Source organism: Xiphias gladius, chromosome 6, assembly GCF_016859285.1.
Source record: "Xiphias gladius isolate SHS-SW01 ecotype Sanya breed wild chromosome 6, ASM1685928v1, whole genome shotgun sequence".
Classification (NCBI taxonomy): domain Eukaryota; kingdom Metazoa; phylum Chordata; class Actinopteri; order Istiophoriformes; family Xiphiidae; genus Xiphias; species Xiphias gladius.
The window spans coordinates 895,096-915,196 of record NC_053405.1 but is presented as its reverse complement, the minus strand read 5'-3'; the positions used below and the strand labels follow the sequence as shown (position 1 = coordinate 915,196).

The window sequence follows — 20,101 nt, the reverse complement described above, 5'->3', positions numbered from 1 at the left end:
CTATCGGGGCCCCCGTCCCTGCTGACATCAGACCGTATGACTCTGCTGAGGCCTTTAAATCCAAACTTAAAACTCATCTTTATGCCTCGACTTTCAGTCGGTGGTTCGTTCTTCGATCACGTCGGACCTGGTCTGTCGGGTCGGCCTCAGTCCCAACCGGACAGTAGAGTCCGTAGAGAGTAGATCACTGTAAACTCTCTGATGAGCACAGCGTCGGTCTAAGTCTGTTTGTCCCCTCAGGCACAACAGCGTCCAGCCTGTGACCCACTGTGAAATCCACAGGTCTCACGTTGTAGCTGAACCCAGTGACTGAAGTCAGCCTGAGGCCTCAGCAGCCTGTTTCTGAAGAACCCATTCCCTCAGAGTCTCAACAGTGACAGTCTATGCTCATGAAAAACAAAAAAACAAACCAAAAAATTCGCATAAACGAAAATATTTTCAGTCACGTCTCGTCTCGCTGCCTTACTCCACCTCTCCACCAGAGGGAGCTATAGGCTTCGGCGTGTTTCCTGCTGCAGCTCCATGACATCAGCATAGAGAGAGAGAGAGAGAGAGTTGCTGTCTGAGATTAAACCAGATTATTATCACCCACGCTGCTGTTTTCCCACCGCACATGTGCCAATAATCAGTCAGGTATCGATCATTTATTGCTGTGAGCTCTCAACGCTACATTACGCGACATCAACGGCAGGACGGAGTCAACGCTCACTCTCTCCACAGGCGCCATTTTATTTCAATGGACAATCTGTGATGTTCATAGAATGTAGCTGCAGCGGATGTTTGACTTACAAGCAGCTGCTTCAGTCGCTTTTTTGTAAATCCTATACAGATGAAATATGATGTATCTGCAAATGAAAGGATGGACGTACAGAGAGACAAATAAAAGCTGACTGTCCACGTCTGGCTCCTTCCACACGTCTGTTCACCATAAATGAAGAGACAGGAACTTCGCATGTCGGTGTCAGAACGAGGAGAAGGAAGTGTCTCCACACCGACGCTGAAAAGAAGTCAGAAATGTACAGAGTGAAAATTTAAACTGCGTGAGACAAACTGTCTGGACACTTCGTCATCCGTCCTAACACTGAATTATCTGTTCTCCCCTCTGGTTCCTGGCTCCTTCTTATCGCTCCACGACGGGACCTAAAGGGATGTAATGAGATGTAAAATGTTCTCAATCAAAATGGGTCAGGAACTAATACGACGACGACAACAACCGCAACCACAACAACCACAACCACAACAACAACAACAATAACAACAACAACAACAATAACAATAACAACAACAACAAAAACAATAACAACAACAATAACAATAACAACATCAACAACACATTTCATTCGTGTAGCATTTGTTACAAAGTGCAACATAAATGAAGCAAAATTAAAAGCGACAACCACGACAACAACAATAACAACAACAACAACCACAACAACAACAATAACAACAATAACAACAACCACAACAACAACAACAACAACAAGAACCACAACAACAACATCATCAACAAAGTTACAAAGGGCAACATAAATGAAGCAAAATTAAAAGCAACCGACTAATGTAACCTGTTGTAAGAGCCTCTGAAACGTTTTTCTTTAAAATGAGAAAATTAGAAAAAACAGTTTTCTTTGTTACATTTGAACTGAAAAACAAAAGGCCCATAAAACGTCTCTGGTCATGTGATTAACGTTACTGGTGATTCCTCGGTGATTGACTGACAAGTGAACTCAGGTGAGTTGATGGTGAAGCTGATGAGTTCGGAGACTGTTACGACCGAGGCTTTTCTTAACCTCGACTCTGTCTCCAACGCGAGGTTCCGGGATCCTGGTGTCACGTTGAGTCCGGTTGTTTCTGTTGACGTGTCTGAGTGATGCTGATGGAGGTGAAAGGTGGAGGGAGGATGTAGTTCTGCTCCGGAGGAGGAGGAGGAGGAGGAGGATGCTGAGATGACGGGGTGGGAGCTGGAAATAACACTTCCGGCTGGCACAGCCTTCAAAATAAAAATGCAAACGCCTGATTTTTATTTATTTTATCCACCGTGAGCTTTATTTTACCATCAAAGTCGCTCGACGTCCAGATCTTACATGACACGACAATATTTTACAGCCATTACAACCAAACCTGCTCTCCTTCATGACTGAAATCTTTTTTTTTTTTCGTCTTGTTTCACCCAACTTAATTTATTTTTCTGTAAGAACGAGCACCTGGTTCCGTGGTTTGGATTTCATGTTGGAAATGAAAGTTGTAGTCAGTGTTTGAATTCTGTGGGTTCATAGAAACGAGGCTTTTATTCTGAAAATCGACCAAAAACGAGCGGAAGTCTCGTTTCGTGTTTTAGCCAGCGGAGGAGGTGATGGTGATGGAGGGGGAGGAGGAGGAGGAGGAGGAGGAGGGCTGATGTGTGCTGATCAGCAGCAGGTCTGATGATGATGATGATGATGATGATGATGATGATGCTGTGAGTCAGAGAGCGGAGGGTTTCGGATGCTCACAGTCGCTCCGGATTAGACAAACCCCGAGCGCAGACCGAGAGGACCCGCGGAGACACGGTGAGTCCGCACAGACATCACACCCGCACCGACTGGCCCGGCTGCAGAGCTGCACACTCGGTCTGATTTCACCGAGCTGCCGGGGCTGTATGTTCATCGCCGTGCGTGCGTGAGAGAGAGAGAGAGAGAGCGTGCGAGGTTGTGCACGACCGTCCAGGCTCTTTGGGCGCGCGTGCCCGTGCGCGCGCGGCCGCCCGGTCCTTACCGTTGAGCGGAGTCAGACCGATTAACATGATGTGAGGAGATAATGAGTCTGGAGCTGCGGCCGGTCGAGACGGAGAACAAAACAGCAGGTCAGCGGAGAGTGTGTGTGAGTGTGTGTGCGTGTGTGCGCTATGTGTTGTGGGGCCAGAGAGCGCGACGCTCCGCAGCAGAGTTACGGAGGAATATTACAGGATGAGTGGAACAGCTCGGCGCGTGAATCCACGACCGTCCGAAGACTGTGGTGTCATTGTGCTCATCTGCAGCTACGCATCCTATTGGGTGATGACAGTATCAGAGCGAAACACATACGGTCACTCTGCACGCACGTTGTAGTCATGTTAGTAAAGGAATATCAGAGTCATCCCATAGTAACAAGTCAGCATAGTAATCTGGTCAGAGTATTATCAGAATATACCGCATCCGGATATTATACGACTGTTATAATGATCTACAGCAGCACGTCACGTTATAGGACCTGTAATGTAAGATCGACTCAGTCAACAAAAGTCCCAGACCAGGGACCCCATCATCCATCCATAGACGTATGTGTCGGGCAGTTACTCAACCAGGTGATACCATAGAAACGTCATAGTAAACTACAGTTACCTTCCATAGGAATATTATAGAAATGTCGTGGTAGTAATTTACTTTACTGTGAGATTCAAGACGTACGGGACAGGGAGGTCCGTAGAATCTCACCGTCTGGAGCTGAACAGCAGAGATTAGATCTCTAGTTTTCACCAAAGTGGAAAATAGTCTTGGGCTCGCACAAATATAAAGAACGGACTACATGTTAACGGGAACCGGGAACTACCGGGGAATAAAAGAGTGGAAAATAAAATGAAAGTGTGAGTTTGTTCCCCGAAGCATCAAAAATCCATAGAAACGTTAAAACATAAAATAAAATACTGTGGAGCGAGATCTGCAGCTCACGTTCAAATCAGAATGCAATTCTGAACTGGAACCACTGGATGAATGACTAATAGAAAATGCTCCGGTGGCTGGGGCAGGATGAGAGGATGTGGGCGGCTCCGGGTCTCATCCCGACGGTCCGCAGGTCACTCGGACTCCTTGGATCCCTCAGGCACTCTGCAGACCGGTGGCTGGGCAGGATGAGAGGATGTGGGCGGCTCCGGGTCTCATCCCGACGGTCCGCAGGTCACTCGGACTCCTTGGGTCCCTCAGGCACTCTGCAGACCGGTGGCTGGGCAGGATGAGAGGATGTGGGCGGCTCCGGGTCTCATCCCGACGGTCCGCAGGTCACTCGGACTCCTTGGGTCCCTCAGGCACTCTGCAGACCGGTGGCTGGGCAGGATGAGAGGATGTGGCGGCTCCGGGTCTCATCCCGACGGTCCGCAGGTCACTCGGACTCCTTGGGTCCCTCAGGCACTCTGCAGACCGGTGGCTGGGCAGGATGAGAGGATGTGGGCGGCTCCGGGTCTCATCCCGACGGTCCGCAGGTCACTGGACTCCTTGGGTCCCTCAGGCACTCTGCAGACCGGTGGCTGGGCAGGATGAGAGGATGTGGGCGGCTCGGGTCTCATCCCGACGGTCCGCAGGTCACTCGGACTCCTTGGGTCCCTCAGGCACTCTGCAGAGTGGCTGGGCAGGATGAGAGGATGTGGGCGGCTCGGGTCTCATCCCGACGGTCCGCAGGTCACTCGGACTCCTTGGGTCCCTCAGGCACTCTGCAGACCGGTGGCTGGGCAGGATGAGAGGATGTGGGCGGCTCCGGGTCTCATCCCGACGGTCCGCAGGTCACTCGAACTCCTTGGGTCCCTCAGGCACTCTGCAGACCGGTGGCTGGGCAGGATGAGAGGATGTGGGCGGCTCCGGGTCTCATCCCGACGGTCCGCAGGTCACTCGGACTCCTTGGGTCCCTCAGGCACTCTGCAGACCGGTGGCTGGGGCAGGATGAGAGGATGTGGGCGGCTCCGGGTCTCATCCGCAGGTCACCCTCAGGCACTCTGCAGACCGGGCTCCTAACAGGCAGTCTACCGAACCGCGTCGACACGCTCCCCACCAGACTTCCGCAAACTGCAAGAGCAACGAGGAAGGGACATTTCGTTGTGGCGACGGTGACCGGAAACTTTTTGAGTCGGATGTTTTGGGGGTGGAGTGCGTGAGGTTTTGGGCAGATGTGAGGGAGCAAATACAGTTTTAAGAGAAAACCTGTAATAATAATAATGATCATTACTACCAGTGTCACTGTCAGGTTGCTGCTGCAGCCGCTACAGTTGAAACGCAACAGCTCCACTACTACATTACATCAACATTCGTTCATGACTTTAACTTCAGTGCTGGAGCATCTTTCATGCAGGTTAGGTGACTGACCAGCTGACAACGAGGCAGCTCACATGTAAATAGTAAAACAACTTAATAAAACCAAGAAAAAAGAAAAAATATAAGTGAATAAATAGAATAACATGAGGTAAAACAGATTAAAGGAAGGACAAAAAACAACGTGATCTTTACAAGTGTCCATGACCTGAAAGATGAGATGACGCGGAACAGAGAGCAGGAGAAACGCTGACGGACAGAATTAAACACGGAGACGTTGGGAAGAAGCTGAGAGTGAGAATAATGTGAGGGGTTGAAGTGAAGGTGTGAAACTGCAGCAGCTTGTTGTTACAGTGACACACACACACACACACACAGAGTCTAGTGTGTTGTCTCCAGCTCTGATAAGGACGAAAACCCTGTGGACCTGCAGCCTCCCAGCCGAAAACAACACAGTGTGTGTGTGTGTGTGTGTGTGTGTGTGTGTGTGTGTGTCTGTGTGTGTGTTGTGGAGGCGACATATTCTGTTAATTACTTCCACCTGCCACCAGGTCACCCGCCAGCGGCGGTGGTTTGCTGGAGCCAGACCCAGGTTCAGCTCCGTTTCCGGGCCTTTTTTCCCGCCTCTTACCGCGGGAGCTGCCACGGTTGTCGTCCCACCGTGTCAATGGAGCCGCCTTATTCAAACGGCGGAGAGGGAGGCGTGTCTTCACCCAGAGCTAAACCTGGTTCCGACACAGACACAGCAGAGCTAAAAAAGGGAATTTTGATCATCCGACTCCGGCTCGTAGTTCTGAGCTGGAGACAGTGGATTTCCGACAGCGGCCGTATCTGTTGGCGGAATGGCTGCACATGCACCACCAAAATAAAATCCAACATTAGCCCCAATACGGTCAGATTTATGCGTACGGCTTTGTTTGTTTGGATCCGCTTTCGCTTGGTAATAAACTTGGAAGCCACTAGTTCATATGTGCTGGATTTAACCCCTTGATGCAGACAGTCACAGCGGCACGACGACTCTAGTCCCTGCAACAAACAGCGTGTCTGCATTAAAACAGTCTTTTTCATATTAGTGGTTTCTATCGGAAGAGTTGGAAACCCGCAGGCAAAAAGGGAGAAATCACAACCGAGTTAAAGGGAACAAAAAACAGGATTTATTCACTGCGCACACACAGGCTCGCGACGGCTGTTAAATGAAAATAAATAGTGGCCTGACGTAGGCCCCCACGCTGTAGCCTAGTTCTATGAGGTCAAGCTCAACAAAGACCCTTCACAAAACAGAGCTCAAAGCAAGAAAAAAGTGCATCCAGCCAGAAACCCTGCATCGTCATGCGCTGTAGTAAGTATAATTCAGAGACGGAGACATCAAGGAAGATGGTACACGAGGCAGAGCAGGAGTTGGTAGGTTATATAATACGGGCAGGATTAGGAAAGAGGGTGTGAGTTGGTTCTTTTATAGACCTATTGATCTAATGCCCTGGTTCTACACACACTTATCTTGAGCCTTTAAAGCTGCAGGATAAACGAACACACGGAAGCAGAGGAAGAAGAAGGAGAGGAGTGCGAGCGACGGAGGCGTGTGAGCTGTTTTCTTTCCGTCTGTCGGGGGGAGGGAGCCACGTGAGCGAGAGAAGCCAAACGCCAGAGCGAGTCTCGCGCCGGCGGCTCAGAAAATCACCGGACAATTTGTTCTCGAGTCGGTCAGTTGCTGCCTCCCACGTGGGACAAGCCGCCATACGCGGGGCGAATTCGAACCGTCGCCCACCCCTACGAGCTACAGAAGCCAATTTATCCCGGGATATCTGCTGCGACCACGAGGCGGCACCAGGGCTAACCGACCCGGAATAACGTGCAAACACTGCCGAACCAGAATAAGGGGGATGGCTGTGAGGTCCACAGTTGGACCCTTCTCCACCGTCAGGCTACACTTCTGTATTACATGCGCCGACATCGCACCGAAACATTCAGGGAACGCCGTCTGTGCGCTGACCTCTTTGAGGACATGCATTTGTCAGGTCTCAGTTGGACTGGTGTCATGTTGAACCGGGACTGGGACAGAGAACCGCGAGGGAAGTTGTCTTCCCGTGTTTGTTTCATCCGAGTGTTGGGCGTTGTGCGTGGTGGTCGTCAAAGAGCAGCTGCGGCGGATGCACGCCGCAGCCTCGTCCGAACGTTCTGGGGTCAGCTTTTCAGCCTCGTCCGAACGTTCTGGGGTCAGCTTTTCAGCCTCGTCCGAACGTTCTGGGGTCAGCTTTTCAGCCTCGTCCGAACGTTCTGGGGTCAGCTTTTCAGCCTCGTCCGAACGTTCTGGGGTCCGCTTTTCAGCCTCGTCCGAACGTTCTGGGGTCCGCTTTTCAGCCTCGTCCGAACGTTCTGGGGTCAGCTTTTCAGCCTCGTCCGAACGTTCTGGGGTCAGCTTTTCAGCCTCGTCCGAACGTTCTGGGGTCAGCTTTTCAGCCTCGTCCGAACGTTCTGGGGTCCGCTTTTCAGCCTCGTCCGAACGTTCTGGGGTCCGCTTTTCAGCCTCGTCCGAACGTTCTGGGGTCAGCTTTTCAGCCTCGCCCGAACGTTCTGGGGTCAGCTTTTCAGCCTCGTCCGAACGTTCTGGGGTCAGCTTTTCAGCCTCGTCCGAACGTTCTGGGGTCAGCTTTTCAGCCTCGTCTGAACGTTCTGGGGTCCGCTTTTCAGCCTCGTCTTTCAAAGCTGGCCTTTCGTCACGTCGTACGAGGCGGGCCCGTGTACTCATGACAGAAATACTAACTGTGGAGATAATGATGATGTTGTATTGTATTTAGACTCAGATTGAACTCACTCTGGCTGCACATCAGGCGATTTTTCTCTTCTGGGGTTCTGTGATGAGAGCAGATTTATTTCTGTCTGTCTGATGCTGCTTTTCAGTCGGTGGTGTTTTCCCTGCTGCCTGCCTCCGCACAGGAAGTGACGTCAGAGGACGGGGGCTGGCAGGTAACCATGACAACGGCCCTGCTGACGACGACATGTTTGCACTCCTTTCCGAGCGTATAAATCTCCGCTGTCTGTATCTGTCACCGTTGCCAGGGCAACCAGGCGACACACACACACACACACACACACGGAGGATATTCAGGTGCTCTCATGGTTACATCAAGAGGAAACACAGTGGATGCTATCGGGAGGCAGGTGTGTGTGTGTGTGTGTGTGTGTTGCTGGACAGATTGATTAACGAGCTGCTGATTAGTCACCGGTCTAAATTTGTGGCTCGGATAAGGAGCGGTGACGTCGGTCTGACAGCCCCACCGGCTGATCTTCGGTCAGACCTGAGATCCATGTGTTTTACCTGTAGTTCCATATTTTTCTCATCTGAAGAACGGATAACTGGCTTTTACCCAGGTTTCTGGCGTGGGGCTGGGGGGCAGTGGTCGTCGGGTCCTCCCACAAGAAAATCAGCTGTTGCTGAAGCAAATAGATCTGCTCACTGATGAAGTGGTCGCTGTGTCCCACAGTCATCCGTCACACCGAGTGATCGCACTCTGCGCCACGCAAAACAACACTGGTAAAACAAGACGTATAGCGAATGGATCTGAACTGCACTTTTCTCATCGTCCCCTAACCATCTGACAACAGAACGGCATTCGGCTTCTAAACAAAACGACAGACTCACTTTCCCGGTGACCACTAGTCAGCTGACCGAGTCACTGTAGTGAGTCGATTCCAGTCCCAGGATTATTTTCCAGACTTCAGTCTTTCTGAGCTCATCATCTGTGTCAGACGTAATTCTTGGCCGTCTGACAGATTTTCTCCCTGGTTCATTTCTGCAGTTAAGACGTCGGAAGACGCTGGGAACTTGTTTTCACTCGTCATGAATCTATTTCCTCCGTGGCAGCAGATCATGTTACAGCAGCCTCCAGAAGCTCCTGCAGGTTAAACTGGACTAACCAAACACTTTCAGTGCTTGATTACCTCTGAAAGGCTGATTATACATGTAGGAACTGAAAACACTTGGTAGCCCACAAACAACCCATGATGCAACACATCTCTGTAGAAGACCGTAGTTACTCGGTTCCTCTCTCCATTCAAACAGAGGATCTGAGGCAATGAACATTAAATTGTCTCGTCCTTGATTACAAGTCGATCCCCACTATTTCAAACCAAATTTCCAGAAAAAATAGTTAGATTCAGGCCCATATGGTGTCCTCTCTCTCCAGAGCGGTGGAGAACTCTCAGCGTACCTCTAATGTGAAGGGCTTCTTCAGTTCTGGTTCAAAGGCGTCCAGTCGTAGAGACGGAGCACAGTTAAGTCCCGCCCACACCAGAGGGGAAAACAATCCATCGGTTTGCATTGCGTGAAGGTGCCGTCTGAGTCGGCTGGTCCACGGTGGTCCACAGCTCGCACCCCTCGCGGGCATCCAAAGAACGACAAGACAATCTAGAGCCTGATACTTCAGAGAACATCTCTGACAGGGTTCTACAGAACCAGACTCTGTTGCTGTGAGTTTAGTTTGTGACCATGAAGGTGCAGACTCTCAGCTCGGCTCATGAGCACCGGATGGTCTGATGTTATCTCCTGTTCTACAGATGTTATTACAGTCGGGATCTATGAGCTGCCGGATGCTGTCAGCTGGGAGAACATCGGGAGATTTATTTCAGGGAAATACTGGATTCTCCTCTTTATATTAGAAAAAGACAGTCTTTAATTCTACTGACTATTTTGACAAATATGTTTATCAGGACTCCAGTGTGGTATCTACCATGAATTCGCAATTGGTAGCTTTGATTTCAACGACAGAGAGAACCAGAACTTGATTTCAAACAGGGTTCAGTTGCAGACAGATTTTTATTTTTGTTTGCTTTATATTTTATTTGTGTTCTCTGATCTTCGCCTGTTTTAATTTACATATTTGCTCTGAATAAGAAGCAGAAAGTCTTAATAAATTAGCTGAATACATGATATAATTTCCGAAACATCTCTGTGTGAGCGGTGCCTTTTATGATGTTTCCAGTACTTCTGGCTAAAATATTGTCAAACAGTGAATCTCACTGTCAGAGCGGAAAAACAGGTTTTCTTTTCTGAAACTCCGCAGCAGTGCTTCCTTCTCTCCTAAGAAGCCTCTCTGGTTTTCATCAGCTCTCCACTTTAATGAGATGCAGGGCTCTAATCAATGCTCGCTAGTCATTCTGTGGGGGGGATACATCTCTGCATGCTGGGAAACTCCCCACGGCCTTCCCTCCATGTTTTTAATTCATTCCCACTCGTCACATTATCTGTGAATACACTCAGGGAGTTCAGAGAGGACGAGGCACTCACGCGATGCAGGGTCCACGTCTTTCAGTCACTGAAGGTTTAAATGTCACAGAACTGCAACGCGAACAGCCTCGTCGCAGCAGAACGTATTAGTCACAATCTGTCTGTTTACAGAGAAAACATCTCTGATTGTCTGGACACAGCACAGAGGAACAAATATTGCGTGACTTACATCAGCAAAGCAGGCAAGTGATTCAATCCAGGTTCAATTCCCAACCCCTGAAGGGCAAGTTTTCATTGATCGTTGAAGAATTTACCGATACCTCTGCCTCAGAATCAACGTTACAACTCAGGAGATGAATGTAAATAGTTTTCCCTGATCGGCTGCTTGTGATTGCAGTCTGAACAATATGACACGAATGCAGCAGTTACTGCTAAACTGAACCGGTAGCTTACCTTTACCAAGCTGTTTGTGGCTAATGTGAGCCAAAAAGACACTAGAATTAAAAATGAACTGGCCTTAACCAGATTGTTTTGACTGCTAAAGGTAAACTAACATTAACCAAACTGTTTACTAATCAATAACTTGAACAAAGAAGACTAAAATGCACAGTTAGCTACCCTAAACCATATTATTTTGGCAGTTAATCTGAACCAAATGTTTTTATCTATTAGATTGTGCTATTTGTTAACATAAACCAAAAGGTAGCAAAAATAACTGTTAGTGAACCTTAACGAAACTGTTTTTGTTGCCAAATGAACCAATAGCTAATCTTAACCAAAGTGTTTTAGCTGCTAAACTGAACCAAATTTTTTCAACCAAACAACTGCGACTTTGAGCTGTTAGCTAACCTAAAACAGTTGCTGAAATGAACTGTTTGCCAAACTTAACCAGACTATTTTAGCTTTTACCCTAAACCATTAGCTAATCTGAACAGTTAACTACCCTTAATCAGACTTTTTGAGGTTGCCAAACTGAACCAAACTGTCTTATTTGTTAAATTGTACCGTTTGCTGATGAAGTCCAAAAAGCAGCAAAAGTTAACTTATAGCAGTTAAACTGAACCATCTATATTCAACCAAACAGTTGCAGAAAATGAACTAAAGATTAACTATTAGCCAAACTGTTTCATCTTTGAAATGACAGTGTTTACCAACATTAACCTGTTAGATAAACTAAACCGCAGTGTTTTAGCTGCTAAACTGAACCATCTAACTTGGGCCAAACAGTTCCTACTTTGAACAGTCAGATAACCTGAAACAGTTGCTGAAATTAACTCTTACCTAACCAGAACAAGTGTTTCAGCTGCGATTAGTTAACTTGACCAAAACTTTTTTAATTGACACTGAACCATTAACTAACCCGAATCAAAAGGTCGCTAACAAGCGCAGTCAGCCAACCTCAACGAAACTGTTTTGGCTGCTACATTGAACTAATCTGAACCAAATAGTCAACAAAATTAACTGTTTGAAGACCTAAATCAAACAGCGCCTTAAATAAATTGTTAAATAGTCTAAACTAAACTATTTTAACTTAACTTATTTTAACCGAACTATTGGCATCTGGACTGTCAACGGTTGGATGGGTCTAATGATCCTTCCAGCAGGTGGACTGAACCACAGCCACCGTAATGAAGCACTAAGTAATTTCATGCTCATTGTGATGGAAATAATCTGCACTTGAAGCAGGTTGGTCGTCCAGCTGAAGGACTCTGCTGCCTCTCCCAGAGTAAAAGTGCCAGAGTGGTTTTCATTTACCAGTTACTGGCGATGGCACTCAAACTAATTACATTCACAGTGTTTGTCTGTTCCTTCCTCGCTCTGCCTCAACATTTCCAACATTTCCATTCCCTCTCACTCCAGCTTTCAATATGTCAGCATGTTTTTACTATTTTATCATCTTAGTTTGTTAATTTGTCCCTGATGATGATGATAGAATTTGCCGTGGATAAATATTACAGTCCTCAGACGGTCTGACTGTTTTTTACTTTAAAAAAAGCAAACAATAACATTTAATTTAATAACGTTCAAAAGGATTTAGTATGACTTCACAGAGATTCATTCTCAAAATGTGGGGAACATGTAAGGGCTTTGACACTGCCTTTAGACTATTACTTGCCCTACAACATTCATTTGAAATATTAGACATTTTGAATTTAATGCTTTATTAAAGTTGTGATTATTAATTTGCGAAAGGGAAATATTTCAGTATTTAAATTGAAATTAATGATATTTGAAAAGATTGAAGGCATTTAATAGGTTTACCTCAAACTTGGGCTAAATTAATAAATAAAGTAATGGATTGTAATATACAGTAAAAAGGTATTTTAATAGGTTTCTGCATTAATGACCGAGTTTTTAAAGGGAAAAAGAAGAAAAACATTAAGATGTAGACCTGCACAGGAATCCCTACTGAGTTTTCCATTAAAAGCAAATTCAGGGTTTAATTGTAAATGTGGGGATAATTCATTAATATCATTGAAGTTTGATCTTAATTCCATTTATCCATTAACTATCCCTTAAAATCTTGTTACAAATAACTCAATTACATCATCATTAATGGTAAAAAAATGAAATGATTCAGTTTCATAGTGTTATGGAGATAAAAATTCACTGTAAATACAAATAAACTCAATTAATAGAGAAAATGTAAAACAAATACAGTTTGAAAATAAACTTTTTTCTAGCTATAGTCAAACCATTTTTACGGTTTAATGGGTTTGCATTGTCCAATGATCTCTATATTTCTAAAATCAGTCAAATCAATGAAAAAAAGAATCTGAATTATGTATCAAGGATGTGAACTAAAAAGAACCTAAACATGCAAATTTTCTCCTCTCGTCTGTTCGTCAGCATACAAGTGATTTATCCAGAGCAGCCGGTGGACTCCAACTCCCAGAATGCCCGAGCAGAGTAACGACTACCGGGTGGTGGTGTTCGGAGCCGGTGGGGTGGGGAAGAGCTCGCTGGTCCTACGATTTGTTAAAGGCACCTTCAGAGACACCTACATCCCCACTGTAGAGGACACATACAGACAGGTAGGACATGAACTCCGCTGTTCAAACTATTTTTGTTAAATACTTTTTGCTCTTAGTGACCTTCGACCCTGATCTGAAAGTCGGAATTTACAGGAGTTTTAATGACACCGCAGTTCAAGCGGCTGCCGTGAATCGTGGTGCCATTAAAACTCTTGAACTGGTTAATACCTGCCTCGTTGAATTATTGATCAGTACACCTGTTTCCTCTGCGGCGTCTCTGCAGGTGATCAGCTGTGATAAGAGCGTCTGCACGCTGCAGATCACCGACACAACAGGAAGTCACCAGTTTCCCGCCATGCAGCGCCTGTCTATCTCCAAAGGCCACGCCTTCATCCTGGTCTACTCCATCACCAGTCGCCAGTCGCTGGAGGAGCTCAAACCCATCTACCAACAGGTCACTGTCTTCAGTTAAGGAGATGAGTAGCAGATGACAGTGTAATAATGCTGTAGATGCACTGCAGCACCTGCGCTCTTTTGCCCTGAAGCTTAATGTTATAACGGTTAGTTTGAAAGTGGTGTGTCAGTAAAATCAAATTATGAAATTGCTTTTTACCGGGACTTTAGCTGGAGCATTCTGAATCTGGCACAGATATCGAACCTACTGAAGATAAACGCATGGACATGGACGGACGTTTTTCTCAGTCTGACTACTGACTTTTAATCTTGTGCTCCAGAAACAATAATATCTGTTTTATCTTTGTTTACCTGAACAAAATTTTGGCACATTGAGTCACAAATTTATTCAATGCACTTAACCAGTGCTGGTATGGCGCCAGGTGATATTGTTCTGTAAAGCTGTGAGTCGTCTGCATAATTATGTTAAGATATTTTGTTGTTTTCCATAATCTGAGTTTGTGGTAGAATGTAGATGCTGAGCAGAAGAGACCCGAGAAGGAAGCCTTGGGGAACTCCACGTGTCATCAACCAGATCTTAGAAAATGTTCATTATGAGGAATAAAACCAATGATAAAATACCGAGAGACAACTCGTACTTACACATACAGTCCTAACTGACTTGATCCTGTGTCTCTCCAGGTTCTGGCCATCAAGGGCAGCGTGGAGTCCATTCCTATCATGCTTGTGGGCAACAAGAGCGATGAGATGGCCCAGCGCGAGGTGGAGATGAAGGAGGGCGAGGCTCAGGCCACTGCCTGGAAGTGTGCCTTCATGGAGACGTCGGCCAAGATGAACTCCAATGTGAAGGAACTGTTCCAGGAGCTGCTGGCCCTGGAGAAGAAGAGGGACATGAGCCTGAGCATCGACGGTAAACGATCGGGAAAACAGAAGCGAGCCGACAAGCTGAAGGGGAAGTGCAGCGTCATGTAGACAAAATGGCGGCGGCAGCAGAAGACTTGCTGTAGAGATGTGGAAACAGCGGAGGGGGAGGCAGGAGGAGGGAGGGGGAGTCTGCTGATGACTCCCATAGAGACTCCCCCTCCCATCTTACCCCGATTCTCAATCACTGAGGATAGGTCTTCTTCTTTATTTGGCCCTCCTCCTCTGTCTGTCTGAACACTGAAGCCTAGAGGAACAAAATGATGAGATTTGACTGATAATGGAAACTTGAATATTCATACCGGGGCCTCTGGGTGCTCGTGGCCCTGAACTGGATTGTGTTTGTGGCCCCAAAATACTCTTTTACATGTTCAGCTGCTGCCACCGTTAACAATCAGTCATACTAACAATACTGTAATAAAGGAATACTCCACTGACTTTATTGTGAATGTTGGGCTAATCCTGAATGCAACCCTTATTTAGACAAGCGACATATTTACCAAGAAAGTACATGTTTCTGCTTAAGGTCATGTTCTGCACTGGACAAAAAACCAAGGCCCAAACCTGCAGTACGTGTGTCTTTAAGACCCGACTGAACCTGACTGGTACCGTCAAATTTGAGACCCAAACCCAACCTGAAAGCTGTATCTTTGCTTTATTTCATCATTCACTGACTGTTAGCTTGGCAGGCTAATACTACGCACTACGCTACACTCTGTTTCTGCATTGTGAATTTACTTTTAGGACACGACACGAAGGCGGAGTTTGGTTGTCAGGGAGATTCAGCTCACCTGGTCCTGGAACGGCTGCACTATACAAGCCAGTGGCAGTCGGCCAGTCTCGCTCTCGCTCTCGCTCTCACTTCCACCCGGTTAGGTTCTGTTGTATTTTGTTTGGGCTTCTGTCAATTTCAGTAACAAACTAACCTGAAACCGACGAGACAACCTGATGCTTTGTTGGAACCCGTTGGGTTCAACTCTGGTAGCTGAACTGTAGATGCAACCACCATACCCCAACATAATGAAATAAATGGCTACACAGTGCAACCAACGTCCGCATGGCTAATATTTTAGCATGTTAAAGTCTGAAGTGTTTGAGCAAGCGTTAATGTTTTTGTCTTGCAACTGTCCGAACAACAAAGTACATCATGTAACATGGAGAACAAACTAACTGTTATGGCTGGAAAGCAGCGCTCGAACATTTAACATCCTCATATCAATCTGGCAAATTACAAGCTGTTTTCTGTGTGAGGGGAGACAGTAGTGATATTATCTTACTGTTATGTCGACTTACAACAGTCTGTACAGCTGCGAATGTCACACCCACACTTTCCAGCTTTTCATGTTGCTATTTTTCAGGAATGTATCAGCTACCTACCTTCAAGTTTTCAATTGTCGCAATGTATTATCCTGCCTACACTGTACCTGTTTTAATCTCTAAAAAGTCTGGGGTGAAGGTGTTCATGCACTGGATAATGTGCAGTGCTGCTTTGCTCAAACATAAGCCAGAAGGAAGCAAAGCCCGCAGCATGAGAAGGAAAACAGTTTGAGTAATCTGACACTGTTATGTCTCTCAGGCAAACTCAGCTCCCATTAGCTTCTACCACGCTCATATATTAGCAGCAGCAGTCCCCACATGCAATTTGGTGGCTGCCCCCTGGTGGCAGACGGGAGCATTGGTTGAATTTTTTGATATCTGTGACCACATCCTGTGGCGGTGTTGATGAATTTTCACTCTGTATTGATCATAAATGCAACCACTAAAAGGATAAACAGTGAAGTATTCCTTTATCTAAAAAGACTAATAACGGTTCCGTTTTGACTTCTGGGTGGTTGTGACCTTAAACGACGAAGTTTTCAGCTCTGAGTCAGCTCTGATTCCTGCTGTCATTAGACGAACGCCTACACAGGCTACAGGCTAACTGTCTTCACATAGACACTAACAGCTGAGTGTTCACAGCAGCAGGTGGTCCGATGAGCTGACGGCCTGCAGTGGAAACAGCAGACGCTCAGGAAACTGTAAAAGGCTTCGATGATTTCCACGAGCACAACCTGGCCTTTCGCTCTGTTTTCATCGGAAACCTCTGTTAGCATCAACGCGTAGCTGCTGATGGACCAGCAGCGGAAGCAACTGTCGGAGCTGTATACACGATTTAAAAAGGAACAGTCCAACATGTTGGGAAACAGCTCCTGACTCAGGATGGATATCAGTCTCATCTCTGCGTGTCCAGCACTGAAACAGGTGCAGGACATGTTTAGCCGACACAGTAGCTTAGCACAAAGACTGGAAGCAAGGGGAAACTGTTAGCCTTGCTCCACCAGATGAGAAAAATCCCCCTCCAACAGCTCCGAGTCTGATTTACACGTTAACACGATCTTGTTAGCTTGTTGAGTTCAGCTGACAGAGTTCGGACAGATCCCAAACCTGACAACACCATGATGTACTGTAGTAGACTGAAATTTTGTGAGGGTTTTGTGCATTTATAGGTTTTGTGAATTAAGAATTGGCCTTAAAGCATCCTTGAATTTTAGCTGCAATTGAAAACTAAAGTCCCTTTTGAAAAGGTAAAACATTCTGAATGGCTTTCATGTACTTGGTAAATACAGAAGGGGTTTTGACCACTTTAAAGCCCTCGCACCATATAACAAACCCAATGAAACAGCATTAAAAAAGTTCATTCTTGACCGTGGAAACAGCAGTTGAAAACAATCTCGCCATAGGTTCATTTAGTAGCTGTTCCGGAGCTTTCAGTCATACCACGTGATCTCAGCGCTTTTAAAGACGCCTTCTTGGTCTTGGTTTAAATCCCCCTGTGCAGTTTACTTCTGACAAACAAAGGTTTCTGTTTACATCCAGTTTCTCCAAAACACACTGTGCGAATCCTCGGTGGCTAACAAATGTGCTGAGTGTATTTCCAGCCTCGTAAAATATCAGAAGTTTCTTAAAGGTTTGAAACCTGCATTGTCTGAATCCATGTTTACTCACTAGCAGTCTTCTTCTTCACGGCATTTGTTTCGTTTCCTGGTGCGTTAAACGCCACCTGTGGATCAGGGGAATAAAGTAAAACCACTGGCAGGAATTTTTATCTCATCGCCCGCATGCACGCGTATCCACGTGTGCGTGTACGGGACCAGAGGCCCCCCTCAAATAAAATAAAAAGAAAAACGGCTCCATAGAAAAACAGCTCCTACTAGTGGTCAAAAATTGCTGTGTGTTGCAGTGCCACTGCTGAGTTTCCCCGAAGCTCAACCAGACTTCTAATACCCCGATGTAGTAGATCCCTACGCAGTTAGCCATAATGACCGTTCCAGGTGGTTGCTTTCCCCGTTTGCCTCGGGTCTGACTCAGACAGGTGGGATTTGAAAGCTGGAGGAGGCTCACGCAGCTCGTCCTGATATGTCGCTCTGTCCTCGTTTCCTCGAGTCTCTACAACGGAGGAGGAGAGCGCAGAGTTTGCCCTACGCACCGAGACGCAACAGCCACAGTTATGGGAAGTAGACCGGGTTGAAATACGCCAGAATTTGCCTTGTCTTGTGCTAAGCTAGGCTGAAGATGTCCAGGATCTATTTCTGTACTGGTATCTCTCTGAAACGTGGGACTCTGCAGAAGAAGGCTCCAACAAAAGTGTGATTTCACTAAATGTTGGACTGCTCCTTTGACCAACTGGAAAGAGCGGTGTACATTGAGCAGCCGTCGTATATTTTAGACGCCTTTCCTACCACTTTACTTGACAGTTTTTGTATTTTATCTGAACATAAGTGAGCTTAAAACTTTACGAGGCACAAACAGACTAAAGGCAGAGATCCGTTATTTAGCAGCGTCTCCCTACTGGTCACGTTTTATGCACTTTTTAAAAAAATCCTCCATGCGTTTAATTTGACTGTAAAAAAGTTTTTTTGTTTTTTTGAGTCTCGTCCCCCCCCCACACCTCCCCAGTTACGGCTTCTTATTTTTAACATAATACAAAAAAAAGAAAAAAAACTTTTTTTTTTTTTTCGTTTTTTTAGTTTGCAGCTGTTTATAATAAAACCTTGTTTGTAATAAAAAATATTCATCAGTCATGTGAATTTAAAACCAAAAGCCATCAATAATACTGTGTTGGCACAGAAAGGGGGCGAAATGGGGCTAGGAGATTTCTCATTTAGAGAAAGAAAACCAGAACAGTTCCTTTAGTGGCCATGTAAACCCTAAAAAAAAGTAAAAAAACAAAAAAAAAAAAAAAACACAATAGTCACTGATAGTTTCTTCTTTCCCACTAAAAGTCATCGCTGGTTTCTTTTAACCACAGTAACCATCTTTCTAAATTTGTACCTAAACCTACATGTTTCCTAATAACTTCGTAGCACAGTTTCCTGTGCAGAACTATGTAATATTTATCCAGTTGTGTTGATTTTATAATCACTTGTTCATTTCCAGATTTTGAATTTCCTTCAAAAGAAATTCTCCATTTACCCGAGTAATGTTCAAATATTTATCATCAACTTGTTTGAAACTATTTTCTATTTTTAGTGGACCGAACTTTGCCGGCAGACAAATTTCACACTTGCCTCTTCAACTGACCACAAGACTGTGGGCTAAACCACCGCCGGACGTACCGATAAAGGTCGCTGTGCCGAGCCGGTCCCAGACCGGTAGCAGGTCAGAAATACAGGTAACGGGCAGGTTTACAGGACAGGAACAGCAAGCGGTTACTAGTGGAACACAACGGCAAAAAGTGGAGCTGGTTTACATACTGTGAGGTTTAAGGGGGAAATCAGGGACAGGTGTGTCTGAAGGAGTGAGGGAGGGACAGGTGTTTCTGAAGGAGGTCCAGAGGGACAGGTGTTTCTGAAGGAGTGAGGGAGGGACAGGTGTGTCTGAAGGAGGTCATGAGGGACAGGTGTGTCTGAAGGAGGTCACGAGGGACAGGTGTGTCTGAAGGAGTGAGGGAGGGACAGGTGTGTCTGAAGGAGGTCACGAGGGACAGGTGTTTCTGAAGGAGGTCCAGAGGGACAGGTGTGTCTGAAGGAGTGAGGGAGGGACAGGTGTGTCTGAAGGAGGTCCAGAGGGACAGGTGTTTCTGAAGGAGTGAGGGAGGGACAGGTGTGTCTGAAGGAGGTCCAGAGGGACAGGTGTGTCTGAAGGAGGTCCAGAGGGACAGGTGTGTCTGAAGGAGGTCCAGAGGGACAGGTGTGCAGAGAGGGAGATTTAACCTGTTTATCTCATCTATTTACGTGTTCACGTTAAATCAAATCAAATTTTAGGATATTTAGTCTAAAAAAATATCAAATCAGAAACCCAACGTGTGTAATATGTGTGTGATCAGAGGATCAGCAGAGAAACTTGATCAACCAGGTTTTTGAAAAAGGCTGAAAGTTTGTTTTATCTTCTCTCCTCCTTACCTGGTATTTTGGACAAACTGTGACAGGAGATCGGTGGCGGGAGCAGGTCCAGTGATGCTCTTTGGCTTCACACCTGAGTAAACGGAAACTTTCCTCATGTGAAGAAACTGAATAAAAACAGCGCTGTTGTACAGAAAATACGTCTGCTCCTTT

The 20,101-nt window shown here is 46.1% G+C and overlaps 1 protein-coding gene and 2 long non-coding RNA genes across 6 annotated transcripts; 1 reads left to right on the top strand and 2 right to left on the bottom strand.

Annotated features, from left to right (window-relative positions):
* Positions 1-893: 893 nt before the first annotated feature.
* LOC120791267 lies at positions 894-1,894 on the bottom strand. Its single transcript, XR_005707619.1, has 3 exons — positions 1,720-1,894; positions 1,081-1,140; positions 894-997 (listed from the first exon to the last, which is right to left on the bottom strand). It is a non-coding gene; the product is annotated as an uncharacterized LOC120791267 (long non-coding RNA).
* Positions 1,895-2,480: 586 nt separating this feature from the next.
* Positions 2,481-14,956, top strand: diras1a (DIRAS family, GTP-binding RAS-like 1a). Of its 2 annotated transcripts, none has more exons than XM_040127865.1 (4): positions 2,481-2,549; positions 13,108-13,292; positions 13,516-13,686; positions 14,328-14,956. In XM_040127865.1, the coding sequence occupies exons 2-4, from the start codon at positions 13,155-13,157 to the stop codon at positions 14,616-14,618; spliced, it is 600 nt and encodes a 199-aa protein (XP_039983799.1). In that variant the 5' UTR covers positions 2,481-2,549; positions 13,108-13,154; the 3' UTR covers positions 14,619-14,956. The 2 variants fall into 2 exon arrangements, with proteins under 2 accessions (XP_039983799.1, XP_039983800.1); XM_040127866.1 differs by lacking the exon at positions 2,481-2,549 and adding an exon at positions 2,754-2,842.
* LOC120790407 lies at positions 12,545-19,270 on the bottom strand. Of its 3 annotated transcripts, none has more exons than XR_005707543.1 (3): positions 19,163-19,270; positions 14,285-14,519; positions 12,545-13,269 (listed from the first exon to the last, which is right to left on the bottom strand). It is a non-coding gene; the product is annotated as an uncharacterized LOC120790407 (long non-coding RNA). The 3 variants fall into 3 exon arrangements; XR_005707542.1 differs by having other exon boundaries at positions 14,289-14,519; XR_005707541.1 differs by lacking the exon at positions 12,545-13,269 and having other exon boundaries at positions 14,018-14,519.
* Between the last annotated feature and the right edge of the window lie 831 nt (positions 19,271-20,101).

Excerpts from the sequence above, each read along its gene's own strand:
- diras1a (XM_040127865.1), top strand. The coding sequence starts at position 13,155 with ATGCCCGAGCAGAGTAACGACTACCGGGTGGTGGTGTTCGGAGCCGGT. Across the intron at positions 13,293-13,515 it reads TAGAGGACACATACAGACAG|GTGATCAGCTGTGATAAGAG; the intron begins GTAGGACATGAA and ends GCGTCTCTGCAG. Across the intron at positions 13,687-14,327 it reads TCAAACCCATCTACCAACAG|GTTCTGGCCATCAAGGGCAG; the intron begins GTCACTGTCTTC and ends GTGTCTCTCCAG.